Here is a 23,171-nt window from a genome sequence, read left to right as displayed (position 1 = left end):
AAGTTAAAACTGATTATTTACTTTTTTCATCTACTGACAGTGGAGTACATTCATTTTTAGTATCTCGGCTTCCACCCAGTGAACAACAAGTTTTCTATATCAGCATAGTGTCAACGCTACTTAAAATAATGAATTATATAAAGATACTTTTCAGAAAATTTAAACCTAACTCTATCTAACGTGCTTTTAACTTATATGAGACATTTTACTATGTATCGTAAACTTGTCAAAGGTCAGTTTGAACTTCAAACTAACATGTCATTTTGACAAAAATGACATGTCAGATAGTCACTAAACAATGAGGTTTATGTATTTTGCATTCTGTAAATTTCTTATTAAAGGTTCTGTTTCAGAATTTCACATTGTTGCACAGGGTTAAAAAAAATTAAAGAGAAGTTTTCCTTAGAATTTATAAACAAGAAATGCGTGCATCATAAGGATCAGTTAGGTTACATTATCTACAAAAAACTACCTATCAATATAACAATAGCCATAATCAAACTCTTCAATAGGATATGGGATAAAGGCCAACTACCCACCAATTGGAAACAGGCCATAGTAATACCAATCCCCAAGCTAGGTAAAGATCCCAACAACATAAATTCGTACCGACCCATCTCCCTTACAAACAATATTTGCAAAAAAATGGAGACAATAATCGCAAATAGGTTGAAACACCACCTAGAAACCAATAACCTACTCTCCATAAATCAATGTGGCTTTCAGAACAAACGGTCCGCCACTGACCAAATTCGCAGACTGGAAACAGACATCAAACTCGCTTTTAACGCACATAGGAAAACCGATCGCAACCTCATAGCGGTTTTTCTAGACCTAGAAAAAGCGTTCGACCTAGTATGGACCAATGGACTAATGGCCAAATTAAACCAATTTGGAATAACTGGACGCTTGTTCAACTGGATTGGCGATTTCCTTACAGGCCGGAAAATTACCACAAGAATAGGCAACACCCATTGGGAAGAATTTTCACTTGAAAATGGAACACCGCAAGGCAGTGTAATAAGTCCCCTACTATTTAACGCAATGGTAAACGACCTTGATCTCTATGCAGCCTCCACAAAAATAAACTTGTCACAATTTGCAGATGATAGTGGCATATGGAGGAATGGAAATCCTGCCAATAACACAGTAGTTAAAGAAATCCAGCAGAGCCTAGACAACATAGGGAGATGGGCGGACAAATGGGGTTTCAAAATATCTCATGAAAAAACTGTGGCAATCATATTCACCCCCAAACGAAATAACAACCTAGTCTATCCAAACTTCTATATACAAAATCAATTAATCAAATACGTAACAGTAGTAAAATTTCTAGGAATGTTCTTTGACAACCACCTCACATGGAAACAGCACATTGAACAACTCACCCAGAATTGTAACAAAGATCTCAATTTACTCAGAACATCACAGGGACTAACTGGGGATCCAACCAGGAAACCCTCCTCGCGATATATAAAACCCTAATTAGATCAAAACTGGATTACGGTTGCCAAGCGTATAACTCGGCTAAGCAACCTGTACTACAAAAACTTGACACTATCCAGAGAAAAGCCTTACTATTATGCACAGGAACACTCCCCTCAACATCATTAGAAGAACTACAAACACTAACAGGAGAACTACCCTTAAAATTACGTAGGCAAGAACTGCTCCTCCGATACTCCATTCGATTAGATACCCACCCAGACAACCATCCCACCAACATAGCTATAAATAAGTGTAAAGTTGTCTTTAAACCCAAAATCATACCCACCACACCAAGTGGCAAAGTAATCCTTGAACTAAGAGAAAAGATACCTCTACTAAAAAAACAGGTAACAAACAATACAGACCAGAACAAATCACCATGGTTACAAAAGCCACCAAGGATTAACATTGAAGCTACCAAATTAGGCAATAAAGAAGGACAAGAAAACTTACTAAAACCTGTACTGGTAAACGAAATCAACCAAAAATACCCGAACTATGTTAAAATATATACCGATGGATCAAAAACAAACAACCCCCCAAGAACAGCAGCAGCAATAGCCATCCCTGAATTCAATATACAAACGGGATCCAGATTACCTGACTATTGCTCCATTTACACCACTGAATTATGGGCTATACTTGAATCAATACAATGGATCAAAGACAACCAATTACTTAAAGCAGCCATTATAAGCGATTCCCTAAGCATTATCAAATCGATTCAAAATCGCAATACACACTCTAGGGAACAATTCCTCGACAGAGCATGCCAATTAATCGACAATATCACCACAGCACATCAATTAGTCGAGCTCATGTCGATACCGTCGCACATTGGAATCTCTGGCAACGAAACAGCAGACAAAGTTGCACAAACCAGACTAGGAGATCAAAACTCTATCAAACTTAACTATAGCTCTACAGAAGCACTAAGCTTCGCACAAACGTATATAGACCAAATATGGCAAGATTTTTGTTACTCCTCCACAAAAGGTAAAAAGCACCATGAAACCCCCAAAACCGTAGATAGGAACATACAACTACCTAAGGGTACCTATTTAGAACAGAAAACCATAAACAGGATCATAACTGGAAAAACTAAACTAGCAAGCAGTTTTGGAAGGTTTATAGGGCCCAAACCAGCAACCATTAACTGCTTTAACTACCACACCACCGAAGATCTACACCACGTATTCAATATATGCCCAAAATATCAACCCGCTCAGAAAATATTTATCAAAAACCAAAAAGAGATTGCATCACCACACACATACCCAGAGTTGCTTTGGACTCTAATAAAAATAAACAATCAGCATATAAAAATATAAATAAATTCATAGACTCAGCAGGACTTAGGAACAAAATATAATTACTATCCCCACAAAACCAAAAGACCCAGTAACTAGCTAAATAAATTTAGAAGCCACCACATAAAACCCCATAACATATCATTCAATTTTATAAAAATATTAATAAATAATTCACTTACGAAGCACCTATCAAAAACTAAGGAAACCGCAAAATCGGATGTCCTAGATGTCCTTAACGAACCGAGTAATCAGCTAGGACTCTGGTCCTAGATGTCCTTAACGAATCGGCTAGGACTCCGGTCTCTTGCTAAATAAAGTATAAATAACATCCTTGAAAATCTCTTTTCATACATGATTTCTACTAAGAACCTCTATAAACAGCATAGAACATCCCCCCTTTTTAGAACATTTTGAAGAAGAACAAAAATCGACAAAAAAAAAAAACCACCAGGCAAATGCAACAAGAAACCAGCGATGTAAAGCAAACAGGACCGTTCCCGGGCTCTCCTTCCCACTAATAACAGCAATCCATTCAACTGTAAGGGACCTTTATGGACCCACAGACTGAGGCCAAACTATCAGGGTTCCTTGAATCCATAAAAGCCTGGGGGAGGTGGCACCATTCCCTTCCCCAGGAACAACTAGCAGGCTGCGGTGCAGTCAGAAAAAAGTGGCACATGCACAAATGTGCGCAGGCCACTATAATTAAACTCAACAACAACAACAACAACATCATAAGAGAAGGTATTGCATCTAAGAGAAGCTAGCTATCTGTTGCTACTTTCACTACCTAAACTTACTTGGAAAAGTGCTCTTACAGAAAATATGAATGCCTTCATTTGTGTATTTCAAGGACATACAAGGTTTGTGTACTTTTGTGTTATTTCAAATACTGTTCTCCAGCCTATATAATCAGTCATTTCTATCATATCTCTTCTTCCGACGGCAAATGACTTTAGTCATATGGATAACAAAATAAATGCTAATTCATGTAGACTAAAGATGTATGTAACTTTCTGTGCATTTTGAGAGGTGTAGACAGTGACGGCGCGAGGGGCGTGTGGTGTGTGGGTGGAAGGATTTGCTCCTGCCACCAGGCTATGGAGGTCGCCTTTTGAAGCTTTTTCAAGCTTTAATTTTCATATCATTCCACCCACACGTTAATTAACGGGGGAAATTCTTCAAACAACGTATATTTAGTAGCGGAGATGAGGTAGGTTGTTCTGTGTAGCAAAGTAGGGGTTCCACTCAAAACAGAAATTAGACACACTCGTATCTCTAGTATTGTTCCCGAAGGCGTCGAGCCCTCGCGCTGCTATTGGCTGTAGAGTAAACAAATTTGGATATGCCTTACCGATTCCAACTGTGTCCATGAACCTCCGACACGAAAACAATCCAAATCATTCTTAGAGCTCAATGACTCATTAGGTCACGTGTAACTGCGAAATTAGGAAAATATTCCGATATGTGTTTTGCTATCTCAGTTGCTGCAGTTCGCGTACTGTTTGTAAATTATTGCTTGGTGACCTATACATTTTATTTTTCAAAACTTTCTGTTGTTCAGAGAATAATCTGCTTATTATTTCAGAATTGTTTATGTACGAAATAGAAAAATAGTCCAATCACCATCTCATCTCATGAAAAATTTCTGGATATTAAAAATTGGAATATATGCATACCTTTATCGATGTAAGATCCACAATAAATGGTTTTGAATCTAATGACCTTTTTGGCACACCTGTTCCCCCGCCCTCTAAATTTGCAGATATTTTTTTACAAATTGTGATCTGGTCCAGCTGCTCAATTTCTGTAAGACGCCATTTAATTAGAAATTGAAACATGTCTAGGTGAAACATCTTTATTTCCATAAACTTTGATTTTGACAAAAATAATTATTTATCAATGGAAAATCGTGTTTCTCTCAAGGAAATAAGACTTGTTCGCTGTATGCCAAGAATTCACATGTATCAGAGTCAAAATTGTCTTAAAGATGGGCAGGGAAATAATTGAATATTTGAATATAACCGTCAATTGAATATGTAATTCTTCAAATGTGAAATCTATTGACCATTTTCTCTTTATGCCTATTCTTTCTTTCTGCATAAAAGGTGCCTTTAAGTAATCTATTACTTACGTAGGGAAAATTTGGAAATTAAATATAACGATATTTAATGCATCGTCTGTTTTCATAGTACTCAGTGAAAAAAGTTTTGTAAATACGAATGCATATTTTGTCTATTTGCCATTGTTAATAACTAGACTTCAAACCAAATACTGCCGTCAGTATTCATAAGGTGACACATTAGCATGGAACCTGCCTGGTCTGTAGTAATCTAATCTACTAGATAAAAAAGACAGAACCAGTCTATGCAGACCAGTATACGCAGGTTGCTCTGAGTGGTTGAAGAAATTATAGGAACAGTATTTCTTACTTTCTTGACTATTTAATATAACTTTTAATTTATTTAAATTTTAAAATGTGAAGATTTAAACTGAAGACGAAAAAAAACAGTAATTCTTATACTAATTTATAATTAAGTTTACATTTTCTGCCTTTATGAAATAAATATTCAGAACGATAACCTATTCGATAAGTCTAAACTAACTGACCAGGGCCGGATTGGGTAGGGGGACTTCCGGGATTTTCGGTTCCACCCGACTATCCCCACCCCACCCCCGCACGTACTGTCATTTGTCACTTGAAATTTGACCATCGCTTTATTTGTTATTATGCACACTCTGACCAAATATACACATGGACTTTTGCTTTGGTGCCCTTTGGAAGAACCGCTCCAGTGGCCTAGTGGTTAGAGCGTCCGCCTCGGAAGCGGGAGGTCGAGGGTTTGAACCCCAGCCGAGTCATACCAAAGACTTACCAAAATGATACTAACAGCTGCCTCGCTAGGCTCAGCAATAATAGATTAGTGTTAGGACTGGTCGGACTGGTGTCAGGATCATGTGACTGAGTTGGAAATCATGCTACATGTCTACGGCATGATACCCCAGTGCAAGACATCACTATAAACTGCCACACTGCAGACATCGTAGCGATATGACTCAAAATTGTTAAAGCTACGTTAAAATCCTAATCACACACCCTTTCGAGGAAAGTCAGGGCTCTTTTGAAATTTTGCCCCCACCCCCCATTAATACATACACATTTAACTTGATCCGGCCCCGCTGAAGGTACATGTCAAGTTTAAGAATTTTATGCAAGCCTAGACGTGGAGCCCCGGGTGGCCGAGTGGTCTATTGCGCTCGACTTTACAGATCACTGACACCTCATATCCGTCTGCGTGGGTTCGAGTCTCAGGCCCGACAAACATGGGTATGTAAGAAAGCTTGCCAGTATCTTCCCGTGGGTCGGTGGTTCTTCCCATGATTTGTCCAGGTTCTTCCTTCACCAGATAAACTAGTTGCCATATATATATAAATTTCTTACGAATGAAATTCAACCCAATACAATGAAAACAATAACTATCAGACCAGGCGATATTTAATTTTTCAGGAGAGTCTACATTTAGTGACGATGACCTGTCGGCCGAAGGGGAGTCAGTGAACTCTGGCCTAACGGAGACTCAAGTGACTAGATAACCAGTCTGATCTCCAGCTAGTTGTCAGTTTTGTTATATAAGATACACAAAATGAACTCTTTATAACATCGACATTTGTTTCATCTTTTTTTATATAAAATATTTAGGAGTCTCGTTTCGTTAAAAGGAAGATGTTTCAAAGGACAAAAAAAAATGTCGCTTGTAAAGAAAGTAGATATGCAAAAGTAGAGGTAACATATCCTCCATCATTCTGATCACTCAGTTGCAGTGCGACTAAAGAAAATCCATACTTCGATCAATGTATCAGAGTAAAATATAAATTTCAGCTTAAAAACTCCTACAGCTGCGGTATGATTTTGCCGTGTTCTCAGTGAGTAATCAGCTTTCTGTATTAGTCTAAAGGTCCTTATTTCTATATCTAATACTGCTTTGAACAAATCAAGCCCGTGCTTCAATCAGATGTGCCCACCAGACAAAAAACAAAAACTGCAAATTTCTCTCAATCAACAAAGCAATGTCTTCGGATGTATTGGACGAAATTCCAGAAATTACTGTGCAATTTCTCAGCAAACAATGCAGTCATCTGTTTAATTCAGGGCTGGGCTGTTTAACTATTGCATCGGACCTATTTATCAAAGAGTTATTCCATTTATCAGAGTTATTCCAAGAACCACAAAATGCCAGAGCGAAAATACTCGTCTGATGAATGTATGTATGCATGTCTACGTATAACGTATGTATGTATGTATGTATGTATGTATTGTTGTTTGGCTATACATGGCGGCCAGTATATCTGGTGCAGAAAGAACGTGTAAAAATCCCTTAGTGAACCACCAACCCACGGTGGGGTACTGGCAAGCCTTTTGACATTCACATTCTGGCCAAGCCTGAGACTCGAACCCACGCGGACATAGATGACATGTCCGTAATCTGTAAAGGCGAGCGCTTAAGAGCATTCAGCCACCTGGGGCCCCTACACTTGTATGTATGTATGTATGTATGTATGTATGTTTGTATGGACAAATATTGAAGCTTATAGGGAATGGCAGGCTATGAGTTCAGCACGAATGGATCGGTAATCTTGTGGCAGGTTGATAAATACACCAAACGATCCAAACACATTTTTATTTGTCCAAAAAAATAGCATATTTACACTTTGTTCGTTCTGCTGTGTATTACACCTGATACGATATGGTGGAAGTAAATACCAATTAGCATTTCTAAATTCTAAGGAAGCAGATTAATGTAGTGTCTAAATATGTGTGTGTGTGTGTGTGTGTGTGTGTGTGTGTGTGTGTGTGTTTGCTTTTATATCACTCACTAATTTTCATTCTGAAGCTTTTTTAACTAATCCATTCTGTAATCGATTCTCCTAGCACTTTTTTGCAAGTTTGGAATGAAAACAAAATGCATCAGTATATATCCATGTATAGCTCGATGAGTGATTCAATAGGTGAGTGGATGGGTGGGTTGTGTTCTGATGTAGGAATAGATAGATAACAAATTAGATAGATAGATAGTTAGATAGATAGATAGATAGATAGGTAGGTAGGTAGGTAGTAGGTCGGTAGGTAGGTAGATAAATAGGTAGGTAGGTAGATAGATAGATAGATTGGTAGGTAGGTAGGTATGTAGATAGACAGATATATAGATAGATAGATAGATAGACAGACATATAGATAGATATTTCACATTTTATAGCGTTACTTTTCATGATACTCACATTAAAATAATAATTTATGCAAAGTTCATGCAAAATAATAATAATTGTCTATTGTCTAATAGAGTAAGTGAAAAGTTAAATTTAAAATATTTTAAAAAATTTAGGATACATTTTCAAACATAGCTCTTTCTTGTAGAACATTTTCCGATTAATATTGAAGAGCTATATTAGTTGTATATGTTTTTGAAAAGAACAACTTTCCAGTTTTAATACTTAAGTTTATATATAATTGGGATTTTCGGATTTGCACGACATTACCATTCGTTCTTATTGAAACAGAACATTACGAGAGAGAGAGAGAGAGAGAGAGAGAGAGAGAGAGATCATTCTGGAGTTTATATAATTTGCCATATCTCACAGTCTAGTAACCGATTGTAAGTTTATTTTCTGGAAACTGTGATTGTCGAGTGTGAATTTAATACCTACAGTTCTGACTTAACAGAGTTTGCTATGCTCAGTATTTATATTTGAAACCTCTAACTATACTGCAGAATCTAAATTTCTTGGCAAGTATTTCCTTCATAACCAAAGTTCCCAAGGTGCTGTGACACGGTGGTCATTTGAACGACACTATTTTGAATTTGTAATTTCACTCGATATCCTACATAACAGTAAGACATCTTAACTTAGACCATCACTATTTCCAGATAAAGCATACAGTACGTCAAATACATTACGTATCTGCTGTGACACATACACATTTGTATAGTGCCGAATCTCCTGGGCTGTGATCAGATAATAGGAAATGAGTGAATATTCATACATGTCATTTTTGTTCATTTGACAAGTACATCCTAGATATAACATCTGAAAATGTGCACACTGGGTCTGTACGTCTTACATTTGATTGTGTATTCGTAAAATTTGAGATCATCGATAAATCTTCATCAATCTCACTTTAAATATCTTTCTATGCATATGATTTATTTTTGGTAGCATCAGTTTTCTGGATAGAGATAACTATCTTGGTACATTCTTCTATAAGTTATCCTGAAATATCTTGAAATGCACTTTATGTAAAACCATTCCAGAATGAACGGTGTCTTTTAGTCATCTTTTGAAGCAATGTATTAAACAGAATTTAGGGCTTCCAAATAAATTACAACAACGTAAACTGCAAATAACAAAAGAAATAAAGAGAGAAATACAAAGAGATGGAAAAAATGTAGACTGCATACTTAATATAATGATTTATATATATACAGAATGGTAATCATCATTCCAAGGAAAGGAAGGGCATGAGTGAATGGAGATGATATAATGCAGTCAGCTAACCGTCCGTTAGTACAAGTAAAGAAAAACAATGGAGGCTGTCAACCAAACAACCACATCAGGAACTTCATAGCTAGCTAGCTAGCTAGCTAGATAGATAGATAGATAGATAGATAGATAGATAGATAGATAGATAGATAGATAGATGGATGGATGGATGGATGGATAGATAGACAGACAGACAGATAGATAGATAGATGAAGCCATGCATATCATTCTGAACAAAATATTATTATTGTTCATTGAAGTGATCATACCAAATTAAGGAAATTAACTGATAATAATATATACAAATGATTAGGCAAATGAAAGAAAACATTAATCGATCAAATACGCACATAATTTTGACAATGATTCTGATCATTACTTGGATACCATAAACAGGTAAAGAATGACAATTTCATGATAAGATGCTGGTGTATATCTCTTCTCTCAGAGATTAAATATTCGAAGAATGCCATTAGGTGTTTGAAAACGTTCGTGGAGTGGGTAGTACGCCGTATTGTTTTGATGAAGATCGTGAATGAGATAGTTACAACTATTGCGTAGTTTCTAATTGGCTATTTCCCCCATACGGCTGGATCGGCTGGATTCTGCACGTAGACATAAATTATGACCTCAGCTGCTGAAGATGCGTGTACCGTATGTATTATTACATAAGTAAGCTTTGTTAGGAATAACAATTTTGATCTAAAAATCGAGCTTGTAATGCAAGCCACGTGCTATAAAATCAAGCTTCAATTCAATCCACCTTAAAAGTACGTGTGTTTACATGACTGTATTTATTTCTGATTTGCTCATGCTTCAGGAGGCGATTTAATTTTGCTCGTCAGAAAAAATTGGGGAGTTTCATAACATTTAATATATAATGTAGATGAATGAGCAGGCGTACATTGCTCTCGAGATTTCTGCGCCGACGCAATGCAGCCGCCTCCTTGAGGGGTAAAGAATTTTCTCACGTACTTCCTTAGTAAGTGACTAATTCACACGGTTTTGTTGATGTATAAATACGGGAACAAAATGTTCATCGAACATTCACAGTAAGAAAGAAGTAACTCAGACAAGGCTTGTAACTGAAGAGAGAACATTACAAACAGGAATGGATACGAGACTTTTTATTCTTGCAGTTTTGGTAAGCTCTTTTGTCTTTATGTTGATAAATTACTTCAGATTTATTCACGCTTTAAAATTATGTTTGGTAACAGAAAAGTTGTTGTTCGTTACGTTAGACTATGTAATTTTGCATAGGTTTCAAAAAACTTGGGTCTAAATAATTTTCATATTAAACAATCTGTTAAAGAATGAAAGAAGATAATAATATATTTTGTAAAATATGCTAATTTTCAGTCAATCTTTGTTTCGCTTTAAACTTCTTTTGCGAAGTCATATTAAAAAATAAACAGAATATAGATATAAGTGTTCAACAGGATCCAGGACCAACCTGATCCTATTAAGTCTTACGGGTGGAGGTTTATTAATATTTGAAACTGTATCAATTTAATGAATTGCATTTAGCACAACTATTATTCAGTGACTGCGTTTATCTTTCAGATTGGACTGAGTGTATCTGCCCCAGACATTCATCAGAACACAACAGGTATAGGAATATTCTCTAATAGTTGCTATAGAACAGTTTCAGCGATAATCTGCCCTTTTCCAACTTTGAGCGTATCCGCCCCAGAAAAGAGTTCTCAGTAAATGAACATATACTGTGGTCGGATATTATAGAAAACGTCAGATTAAATTGACTGAATAAATTTGGAAATGTTTCAATGACTTTATTTAGAAACATTTTGTAGAAAAGGGCAGAAAAAATATATCAGATGACCTAGAAACAAAAATCAAAGAAATTTTTATTTTGTGTTTATTTCGTTTCCGGCGGATGTTTTCAACTGATTACTGAATTATTTAGATTTGGAGGGTATGATTCCCAATGGAATGGAGTCAAGTCAAGTTTTTCTGTTGGGTGATATTAATTTGTTTTAGTAAATTGTGATTCAAGTTGAAAATGTATATTTCTTTTCTTATAGATTAACACTTTCAATTTTTTTCATAATGTTTGAATATTCTTTTTTGCATAAGAGTTCTACCATTTTTGTCAAATTAAAGGGATTTTCTTGATAGAATGTGACTGATTATTACATTGATATCAATTTCATCAGTTCTTTCTTTTAAAGAGAAAGAGATAAGTATCATAATTTGGTGTCCGATTCAGGAAATCTGAATGCAGTACCTCTTAATAGCGGTCGTGACACCTGTGATACCTCATAACTACTTACAAAGGAGGTACATAAAACCTCATTAGCGGAAGATTAGCAATTACAAAATAACCCACATTAAGCGCAGTCTTTTTTACATATAGAAAAGACACTTGATCCTCTAGAACAGTTTATTATAGGTTCTTAAAAATGAAACTTTCATACTTAATAGAGTATCTAATGAGATGATCTTTTTCCAAATCAGACTTTAATATTAAAGTTCATCGAATAAATATAATCAGTCTCTATGCATATTGCTTGTAATACATTAATGTATATATGTACATTTTAGGAGGTCGTTTCTTGAATACATAAGTAAAATTGATTGTTGATATGAGCATAGATTTAGATCATCCCCGTATCGAATGAAATCATGTATTTGTTTTTTACTGGAGGACTAATAACGGCAGTTAAACCTGCTAGCAGTTTCAATCTCTATTAAAAGTAAGACAAATATACATCACGAACAGACGGCGAGTCGCATACCGTAGCTAGGCAGCAAGCCACATAAACAAGGTTTCGCCAAGGACTATCGCATTAACTTATATCTTTGAATTTTTTGTTCTAGTTTGTGGACCCAAGCCAGCTGACATCATGTTTCTTCTTGATTCTTCATCCAGTATATATATTCTCGACTACAAGAAGCAGTTAAACTTTGTCAACAGGCTTATCGACACATTTGACATTGGACGGAATAAAACTCGTGTTGGAGTATCCCTTTTCTCCTTCACTTACCAACCATCCATTGACCTGACTACATATGATAACAAGGAGAGCCTGAAGCGCGCAGTCAACCAGACTCGATACCTTACTGGGGGTACCAACACTCACATAGCCCTGAGTGAACTGAGACGAACGGGTTTCCGTAATGCAAGACCCAATGTTGCTCGTATCGCCATCGTCATGACTGATGGACAGTCACAGGACTTCAAGAAGACCTCCGATGAAGCACGGCGGTTGAAGGCATCTGGCGTCATCGTATTTGCGGTTGGCATTGGAAAAGACGTCGACCTAAAGGAACTGACAGCAATCGGTAGCGAACCATCGGACCAATACGTTCTGCTAGCAAACGACTTCGATGACCTTGATACAATATACGAACGACTGGCCGTTAAGGCTTGTGAAGGTGAGCATATTTACATTCTGTCGGAAATGTTTTATACAATAATTTCTCGTTAGACATGATTATCTTTATTTTAGATCAAAGATGGTCACCAATCATTTTATTACAATGAATATATTACGCGGCTTTTCCATTTTGTAAAACAAGGATCCATTAAACTTAAAGTTGTGGTTTGCACTAATTATCACTGCAATAATTTTATCCAGATTTTGGGCATTTATAACAGTATAAAACAAATGAGAAAGATCTTCTACAATATATATATATATATATATATATATATATATATATATATATATATATATATATATATATATATATATATGTAATAATATTAATTATTACGTTTCTTACATTGCATTTTACATAAACTCTAACATAATGGCAAAGTTTCTATACATTTGTTTTAGTTCAAGAAGTCCAGCAAACTACCACTACCCTTGCACCGACTACAACCACTAGATCAACCACCACTACCACCACTAAGCCAACAACAACTGAACCAATAACAACAACAAAAGCCACTCCACCAACAACGACAACAGAGAAAACCACAACAGCCACTAAGCCAACAACCACAGAGAAAATCATTACCAAAGACCCCAACATGAATGATCAATCAACCTGTGGAAGAAACAACATGGCCGACATCATGTTTGTTTTTGATTCGATGGCCTTCGGTTACACAAAGACAATGTACATCTATAGATTCATCAACGAGATTATCCGTTACATGAGCATTGGTTCTGGCAATATCCGAGTGGGACTTATATCTGAAATCTGCCAGAACACAGATATTTCCCTCAACCAGTTCCCAGACTTGACAAAGATATCCAATCATATCGCTTCATACCAGTATCTCGGGTTGGTGCCATATATCAAACAGCTTCGAATCACAAGCTTCGATCCTACTCGTGGAGGGAGAACCAATGCACGCCGTATAGCCATCCTGTTCGTTGAGGATAAATTCGAAAATGTCCAAGATGTCCTGAACGAGGCAAGGCGAGCCAAGTTCCAAGATATTGAGATGTTTGTTGTTTCCATAGGAAAAACGATCACTGAAGGATATGTGAGCACGATGTGCAGCAGTCCAGCGAGCCGGCACGTTATTCATGTACCGTCCTTTGAAGTCTTGATGTCCTACAGACCAACCTTTCTTGAGCAAGTTTGCTATGGTGAGTAATTGTCACAATAACGTATTCATTGTACAAATTGTGAAATATATGAATAGGCATCCAGTTATATGCATTCAGTATTAGCGCCATGATCATAAGTTAACTTACAATTACAAAATAAAGCTTCATATGAAGACTACGATTCATATGTATGATGTATGTGTGTATGGATGTATGTATGGATGGATGGACGGACGGATGGCCACTTTAAACTTACAGCGGTTTTACTTATTCACAAATGTCCCATTGTTAATAAGTAGCGTCATATTATTTCACGGATAATTAAAATAATTATTATTATAGATGCAATTTTGTGAAACAATAAATATAGAATTAATTATCATGAACAAGGTATTGTAGATTACTGAACAAAAATCATATTATCAAATGGAAAATGTTCTAATATTTTGATCCAGTTTTATTTATATTTTTCAGGTCTGTAGGAAGAGTGGTGGTGACCTATTTTAAGATTCTCAAGTGACGATGAATTGTTCACTTTTAAACAGACCATATCCGCCACTAGAAACAACAACCGCCCACATTGCAATATTTTTATAATTATTTAAATTGGTTGAAAGTCATTTACAAGATTTTTGTATGTTATTGATTTGTAATTGTTGTGCTTATTTGTTGCGAATTCCATAACTTTAATTGATATTTATTATTTATATTTTCACAGTGCATCTCAGTTTTAACTATGTTACTTGTCGAAAAGCAAATAAATTAATTTTACGAACAGATTCTTCCTGTTTTCATTTTTAGTTGCTGACAAATTGATAGTACTCTGTTAAGCACAATCATTTAGACTGTCTCTCTTTCTCACTTTGTCAGTCTCTCTTTCTCTCTCAATACCTGCAACAGATACAGACTACAATGGCCAGCAACTTAGGTTTCCGGTTCTCTCTTGTTTGTGTAAGAGAATGCTACTAAATTCCCAAGTGATGGTTTTCATAAAGCTTGATAATTTACCTGTGTAGATTAAAATTTTAACTTTCATTTGCCATATTAGTATTTTTACAAATCCTGAATTGTCTTTGTTCTCCTAAAATGCTGTTTAATTCGTCCACATTTAAAATAAGATCTACATTTTTTCCAAACTAAACAGAGGATAATATAATCACAAAGCACTTCAGATATTTTACCCCCAACCCCGCATACCCGCCTCCAAAGAAATTGAACATGTGCTACCTATGAAAACATTTGAGTACATTCCTGTGTAACTAGCTTGATGTACAAGTCCTCAATATGTTCTCTACATGTATTATATAAACGTCTTATGTCAGCAGACAAAATCCAGTATTAGTGTTTTTACTAAAGAAGCATCAGTGAAAGCGTGAACCGTCTTATAGGAAAGATTACAACAAAAGAAACTAAAAGAAAAATATCAAGGCACATAATTTTTATAGACTTTACGCCTGCTCGTGGTAGATCGTTTGAAGCTCTAACATAAAAGTCACAAACTATTCTATTTGAATTTAACAAAGACGCTTAACAATAGACTTTTTTCTTCCAACTCCGCTTAAGTAGATAAATGTAAGTCATCATCATCATCATCTTCTTCGTCTTCTTCTTCTTCTTCCAACTACTATAAATGATGACAACAATCACGATAGTGACGATGATAGTCAAAATGATGAAAAGAAAAGGAGAGGTGTACGAAAAGAAAGAGGATAGTTTGGGGATGACAAGGAATAAGAAAAGTCAAATATCATCAACGATGGTCTTTCACAGGCTAGGCTTGGGCTTGAGTTTGAATAATGAGTACTAGTTTTCCAGGCGTATGGATAGTACGGTAACCAAAATGGTGCCTGCAAATCTTGAGATGTGTACTTTACGAGGTTGACATATGGCACAAGAAAGACAATTTTTTGTGTAAAAATACAGTATCAAAACCACAAATAACAAGTGTCCAAACTGAGCAACAACATTTACAATAGAATTGTCCATAATCATTAGCTTTTGCTAGACTGGGCGAGAGTACTACGAGATTATTCGACTTGTTCTTCGTTTTAGATGGCTTTGCTCATGAGTAAATTTACACATTCTCCATTTGAAGGATAATGTGTGTGTGATATCCGTAGTAACACAGTTGGTTTAGCCAATTGGAATCCAGTTGTAGCGGGTTCGATACCAAACCAGGCTATACATGTTCTAATGCTTACGTGTGTCATGAGGAATGGCGACAGTTAATTCTCATTTCTTTGACACAGTACAGCCAATACTCGGTTCAAAGTGCTGTTAAACACCAACCAACCAGCTTCTATTAATATAATGTAGATAGGAAACTGTATTATAAATTTTGCTTGGAATTTGGGTCAGACTGAAAGAGAGAACATGAAAACATACTGTTAGTTTTCTACTTTGAGAATGACCCGATCATGGACTGGCAGGAGGTCTGTACGCATCATACTGACCGCCACAAAATCTCGTATCGGCGCAAGAACAATCTATACTGTGAATTTGCACTGTAGAATACAACTGATCTTGAACCATGACTGACAGAATAATTATTGTGTTGCTAAGTAGTTTAATTTTGCATTTTCTAATGCAGTTCTTGATATTTTGAAAGCATCGATAGAAGCGTCGTATTGTTACTTTTACTAAGCATATGCGCTAAAATTCTTGGTGAAAACAAGAGTGCCATCACAAATGCCAGTGTGGTACGGCATCTTATGAATCGTTCATCTAGATATCTGTCTGATAAATCTACTTGTTTATAAGTCGATTCTAACTGCAAGCTACACATTATACCTATATTGTTTCGTTTACATATCAGTATGGTTTATTCGACTTATAAGCGAGTTTAAATGGTACATTCTAACACATTTGCGAATCTATCGCGCTTAATGGTTGTTCGAGCGCTATTTAAAACGTTCAAATTAACGATGTTCAGTAGGAAACGTAGAGGCCGTTGTGGTTTCATGATTGACAGCGAGTCCCTTTACCGCAAAAAAAAACAATTTTCAGCTATATCTTGACAGAATATCTGAAAGGTAATAAAACGTGCATGCCAGTCTTGTGTTCCGGAATTTGAGGACAATAATAATACTTTTACTATCTTTGATATCCGATTAACCATCTACGCTGCTACGTCGCAGGTAAAACTCAGTTTACGACATATAAAAAAACCACTATCATGATCACATACTCGGACATACGCCTGTTATCCCAATGAATGAACTGTTGTTTAGATTGACCAGAAATCTAGTTATTTTCGTTCCACATTAGGGCATCAGTTCTTCATGTTTGTCAGAAGGAGAAGTAATATTACAAACTTTTTTGAGATTGCAGATTTGTTCATTCTTTTCTTGCCTGTTTATGAAAGGTACATGTGTTTTGTTGATTAATCGATTGATTTCGCTGGATATTAGATTTGTGAATTGCAATACATTACCACAAATGACTGGGCTTTCATTTCAGTCGATAATGTTTTTTTAAATAATCTGTAATAACTTTTTATTCGTATTTATGTTTACTTCCTTGCTAAATCACCACAGAGTACCATATTGTATATGATATTGTATATGGGTAATGATATTTGTTACAGAAAATATGTTGTACAAATTATGTGTAGTCTGTGTTGCATTTATTTTGAATAATCTTCTATACTCCCCTGTATTCGAATGATTTCAATAATCTTCTATACACTCATGTATCCAAAAGTATTTCAATAATCTTCTAGACATCCATGTATCCAAATAATTTGAATAATCTCATATACACCCATGTATCAAAATCATTTGAATAATCTTATATACGCCCATGTATTTAAATGATTTCAGTAATCTCCTATACACCCATGTATGCAGATAATTTCAAGAATCTTCTATACACCAATGTATCCGAATGATTTCACTAATCTTATATACACGCATGTAGTCAAATAATTTCAATAATCTCCTATACCCCATGTATCCAAATGATTTCAAGAATCTTCTATACACCAATGTATCCGAATGATTTTATTAATCTTAGATACACCCATGTAGTCAAATAATTTCAATAATTTCCTATACACCCATGTATCCAAATGATTTCACTAATATTCTATACACCAATGTATCCGAATGATTTCAATAATCTCCGATACACCCATGTATCCAAATAATTTCAATACTCTTCTATACACCAATGTATCCGAATGATTTCACTAATCTTCTAGACACCCATGTATCGAATGATTTGAATGCCATGTATCTCACATGAGTGACACGGTCAGGTTAATGAGAATGATCTATGACAGTCTATGGTTTATCATGATCGATGATGGTTGATGACAATCGATTACGGCCAGTGATGATAGAGGATGATATCTCAAAAACTGAACTTAAGAATTTAACGATAATCACGAATTCCTTGAGACAATTAAATATTTTGGTGTAATCAAATCTAACCTGTTAACACCTACTCCATAAAAAGTAAAGTTTTAATCATTGCTTATAATTATTAACAATATATAAATGATATCATAGTACTCTTCCCCGTTCAAAACTTAAGTGATCTTCGAGAAGTTTTGTAGAAAGATTCTCTTCTGTTGTCTAACATATTCGAAGAATTTAGAAATGTCTGCATGAAATATTATATTCTTGAAAGCGCTCACTATTTCAATCCGTAAAAAGTGAATTACTGAGTGTGATATCCACCTGATGATTGTATCCACCTGATGATTGTATCCACCTGATGATTGTATCAACCTGATGATTGTATCAACCCGATGATTCAAGGTGGTGTTTGAGGGATATTAGCATGAAAACATATAGATAAGCAAAAGTAATTAGCGAATTCTATACAAACGAAGATGGAAAATAACATACAATGGTGACGCCAATGCAACAATGGATCTGATCACGAAATGTCAAAGTCATTCGTTATGTACCAATAATTGCTATAAATGTTTCAAGAACCAATTCTTGCCTATAAATAATACATGACACTAATGATAGCGACTTCATATTAAATGTAGACTTGGAGATCCATTTACATCTACACGACTATTTAAATGGCAACACACTTGCTCCAGAGTAATTATTTCCGGAAGAAAATGATTATAAACGAAACTCCAGGGGCCACATAAAAAACGGACCAAACCTATAATGTAAGTCCTATGTCACTTATTTAGGCTCGAATAAACAGTAACACAATAAAGAGTGAAAACAACAAGCTTCGAAAAAATACATTAATTTATTTCCCTGGAAAATTCTGTAAAAATGAAAACATATGAACTTACGGTTTTATAGAATCAAATCCAAAAATAATCCAATAATAATCCAAGATTAAAATTTTAGTAGTCCTAATAACAAAATGTTCTACTGATTTCACGTTCGAATCCAAGATGGAAGACGATGACGTATGCTGCAATCTGTTTTGTTGAAATCTACAGTTACTTGTAGAAACAAAAATTATCACTCCGGTTTCTGATAGCTGAATACATAGAAAAAACTGTTCTTGTACGACATTATTACATTTGCACACGTATTTTCCAGAAAAATAACAGAATTAATCCTTTTGAATCCAAGTAATTTGAAATAACTCCAAATCAAGTAATTTGAAATAACTCCAAACAGCACAACATACAAGTAACAATTTAACAGCCCAGCTTCTACTGAAATTAATTCGCCAAAACATGGGTTATATAGTATTCTTAACGTAAACATGGGGTCACGTGATCATCTTCTGGAAGGGTATAGAAAACAAGTACGTGTTACATATCACGTTTACCCTGTTTGACCCTGACGAAAACCAATCATTTTCCTGTAAGAAATAAAAAATATAAAATAATTGTTTACATCATGACCTCGAAAACAACCAATCATTTTAAAATAAAATAGAACTTGTTTACGATGGTTGCTACAAATTTTGAAACAATCTCAGGATTTACATCAACACCTGGTATTTATAAACTAACAGTCAAGGTCAAACTATTTTCTGAAAAATTTATCATCTCTATTGAATAAATTAGCATTACAATATCATGTAATGAAAAATAAAAATATATTAAACTGACAAACAATTAAATATATATATATTAACTCAGATACATGTAAATCAAATGTACATAGCACAAGTTGAAAACTAAAAGCAAGTGTGATACTTTACAAAGGTTGTAATAGCAGTTACGTTTTAAACTAACAACTGTACTTAGAGCTGTGTAGATGTCTTAGATAAAGAGCTAGAAACTAATTCAAAAGGACTTCCTCAGATTGACGAACCATTACAATTTTGGAAAGCACATCAAAAAACCCTAGATAAGAACAACAATTAAAAAAATATTTTTGAAGATAAAATAGATTTTTCAAATGACCAACAGATTTGGCATTGCTAAGGTAGAGGAGTGGAGGAAAATCTATAAATTGTTAGGTTTCAAACAACACACAAATTGCATAGGCTTCAACAGTTATCTATCTATTTATCTTCCACAATTTTCAGTTTAGTTTGGTTATGTGTTAGATCTACGTTAGACATCAAACATTAACACTTTCTTCATTATTGTTCTGTGTAGATATTCCAGCTTGGACTTTTATTACAAAATTGAAGATTATAACAACTAGCAAGTTTAAAATAATCACTGTTTCATTCTTGTCATTGATATACTAAATTATATAATTTTTTTCAGTTTATGAAGAATCCTTTCTTTGCAAAGAAAAACGTAACTTTCCATTTCTGTAATTGATAAGTATTTTTCGTTTATAGAGAGACCTGAAGAACTGCAATAGTAGCTCGCTTATTTTGAAATACTTCGATGTTTGTTGAGTAGCCATTTTGTTTTCGTTGTTACATTTGCTATCGAAAAATCAATTGTGAACTGGTGCAAATACACTGGAATGATTAGCTCCACACCATTACGTTTCTTTAAAGCATTTATGACATTGAGCTATATGTAGACATGCTATTGGCGTCTGATTTGGAGAAGCATATTCCAACAGCAACATATTATACTTTGTACAGGTCAATGCTTTGCCTCCGTCTTCTGTCGTCGTGCTTGGGCTGATAATTTGTTGATGAATTCAACATCCAACACCCTTAACAAAAGTATGCGGAAGACCATGTAAAGCAACATCTTCATTTTCAACACAGTTAATAAGATGCATAAAACAACAATACTAATAACAATAATAACAGATTGTAATACTTGACTTGCATCGTGTTTGACGGTTTATAGTCAACATCCTTCTTTACATTTTTGCATTTGACTTTTTAAAATCCTATTGAACATTTACCAAGTTGTCTACCAGTGTGGTGCATCGTTTTTGTTTTTTGTAACATAAATTTCTCTGTTTCTTTGCTAATATTAGATTCATCTTGATTGCTTTTTGTTTCATTCAGCGTACATTTAATTGGAAGGAAATCTGAAAAAATATAAACATATGAATGAATATAAAAAAAAATTTGTTGCAAGCTGATTTACAATGTCACTTTGAGTAGTTAAAATTAATTTTTAAATGCAATTTTGTAAATAAAAGGAAGAATGTGCTGATGAGAGGGACAGAACGGACTCCTACAGAACTAGTAGTTACAGCAAACTGTGTCATAATGAGTACCAAAAAAACATATTTTAGAGAAAATTGACAAAAACTTGTGTAAAACTTGTTCAAGAATAAAAACAAACCATGACATGTCATATCTTGTTCCATTTTGTTTTTCCAGACCCTGAGTAACAATGAATATATTTAACTGATTAAACACAAGATACATGCCACACGGTAAAAACAATGTTGAGAAAAGAGTTGAACATCTTGACTTTAATCATTGAGGAGATTGTAGTAGCACATTGCCCCAGACACGATTTTGAACAGTATTACGTTATAATGTATCCCATACTACAAATATTCTCCTATAATTATTTTAAAGCCTGAGAACTAGTCAACTGGCGGAGAAATAAAAACTAAAGTACCAAAATGTTTTAGATGTACCTGTTGGCTATAAATGGATGTATTTTTTCCATTATACTTTTCATAAACTTCAACCTAGAAACTATAGTTAACTAAAAATATGTTTATTTTGACATCATGTATTTAGTTTCTTACTGACAAAATTGCATCTGGATTCCCAGTGTCATGTTATGCTATTAGGTGCAAACCAGGGAGTTCCCCTATTTATGAGCAGCAGGCTGAAAAGATTTGCTGCAAAGCATTTGTAATTTAAGTCTGAAAAAAATATCTGACTTTAATGAATGGAAGCGTATCTGGTTTTTATGCCAACCTGATGCAGTAAGTATTTTTAATTTTTTATTATAATAAAATTCCGTTCTTTGTGCTACGAATCCTTGGATCTATTCGTGTAAGGATATCTATTGCAACAGGTGCTTTCAAGGGCACAGGTTAATCAGCAACACAGCAAGCGATGCATGTTGCAATTAATAGCATTTTTATAAACATTGTCTCTTGGCATTCCACAGTCTACACCACCACTAGCCAGGGTCTGGCTATAAAGGCATCTCGTATTTCATCATATCTTTCAATTACTCGTTTGAAATCTATACTTGTATCAAACTCAAACGAGAAATGAATGCTTATATAGGCAAGCTTACCTTGAAGTGCTTAAATAAGAAAATTGCACTGAAATATCTAATTCCATTTAATGTCATATAATCATCGTCCAGATAATTTTGTAGAATGAGTTAGTTCTCGATTGGAATAACACTTGATTATTATTGATCTTAATGATTTGGAACTTTGAGTAGATTTAGCATTTATACACACAACATACGTCTTCATGATTTATTTCTTTTCCATTTCTTCCAGAACTGGAAGTTGTGTTTCTCATATTACAAGATACAGTATAAATACAACTTAAATTACATGGCAACTTTGAAAGAGAATATCAAGTTCAACAAGCAGCTGGCATCAAACAACCAAATACAAGTCCTTGATAATATCGACACATATGAACCATTTGATCAACAGATAATATAAATAGGCTGCAATGTATGATTACAACGGGAAAATTCAATTTGTGACTATTCACCTGCAGAAAAAATATTTTTCACTATGATGCAATCTCAAAGGATCAAGAGGTTATGTAAATCCCATAATAAATGACAATTTAAATATAGAAGTTACGAAAACTGATTTTGAAAAGCATGTGCAAATCCATATTATTGGAATAAGAAGAATGCATGTACGTGGACATCTAAAAGAGACGGAGAACAATTTAAAAAATAACATATGGAAAAAATCAATTCAAAAGTTATGGACAAATCACAATTTGGATAGCCATTACTGACCCTATTATTCAAACAAAAGGGTGTTGCAATTGCCACAACAGC

The 23,171-nt window shown here is 34.8% G+C and overlaps 1 protein-coding gene across 1 annotated transcript in view; it reads left to right on the top strand.

Moving 5' to 3' along the window:
• The window catches only part of LOC149801676 (collagen alpha-5(VI) chain-like), a 43,894-nt gene extending 29,252 nt beyond the window's left edge, over positions 1 to 14,642 (top strand). The window contains exons 5-9 of the mRNA XM_089956825.1: positions 10,352 to 10,482; positions 10,902 to 10,947; positions 12,177 to 12,734; positions 13,142 to 13,906; positions 14,342 to 14,642. Of these exons, the coding sequence (XP_089812951.1) occupies positions 10,352 to 10,482; positions 10,902 to 10,947; positions 12,177 to 12,734; positions 13,142 to 13,906; positions 14,342 to 14,349 (1,508 nt within the window). The 3' untranslated portion in view covers positions 14,350 to 14,642. The remainder of the gene's footprint in view (positions 1 to 10,351; positions 10,483 to 10,901; positions 10,948 to 12,176; positions 12,735 to 13,141; positions 13,907 to 14,341) is intronic.
• Positions 14,643 to 23,171: the final 8,529 nt, after the last annotated feature.

The sequence above is a fragment of the Sinohyriopsis cumingii genome, chromosome 4, assembly GCF_028554795.1.
Source record: "Sinohyriopsis cumingii isolate HCF-2022 chromosome 4, ASM2855479v2, whole genome shotgun sequence".
Taxonomy (NCBI): Eukaryota; Metazoa; Mollusca; class Bivalvia; order Unionida; family Unionidae; genus Sinohyriopsis; species Sinohyriopsis cumingii.
The sequence above is the reverse complement of the archived record's forward strand: the minus strand, read 5'-3'. Positions and strand labels throughout refer to the sequence as shown.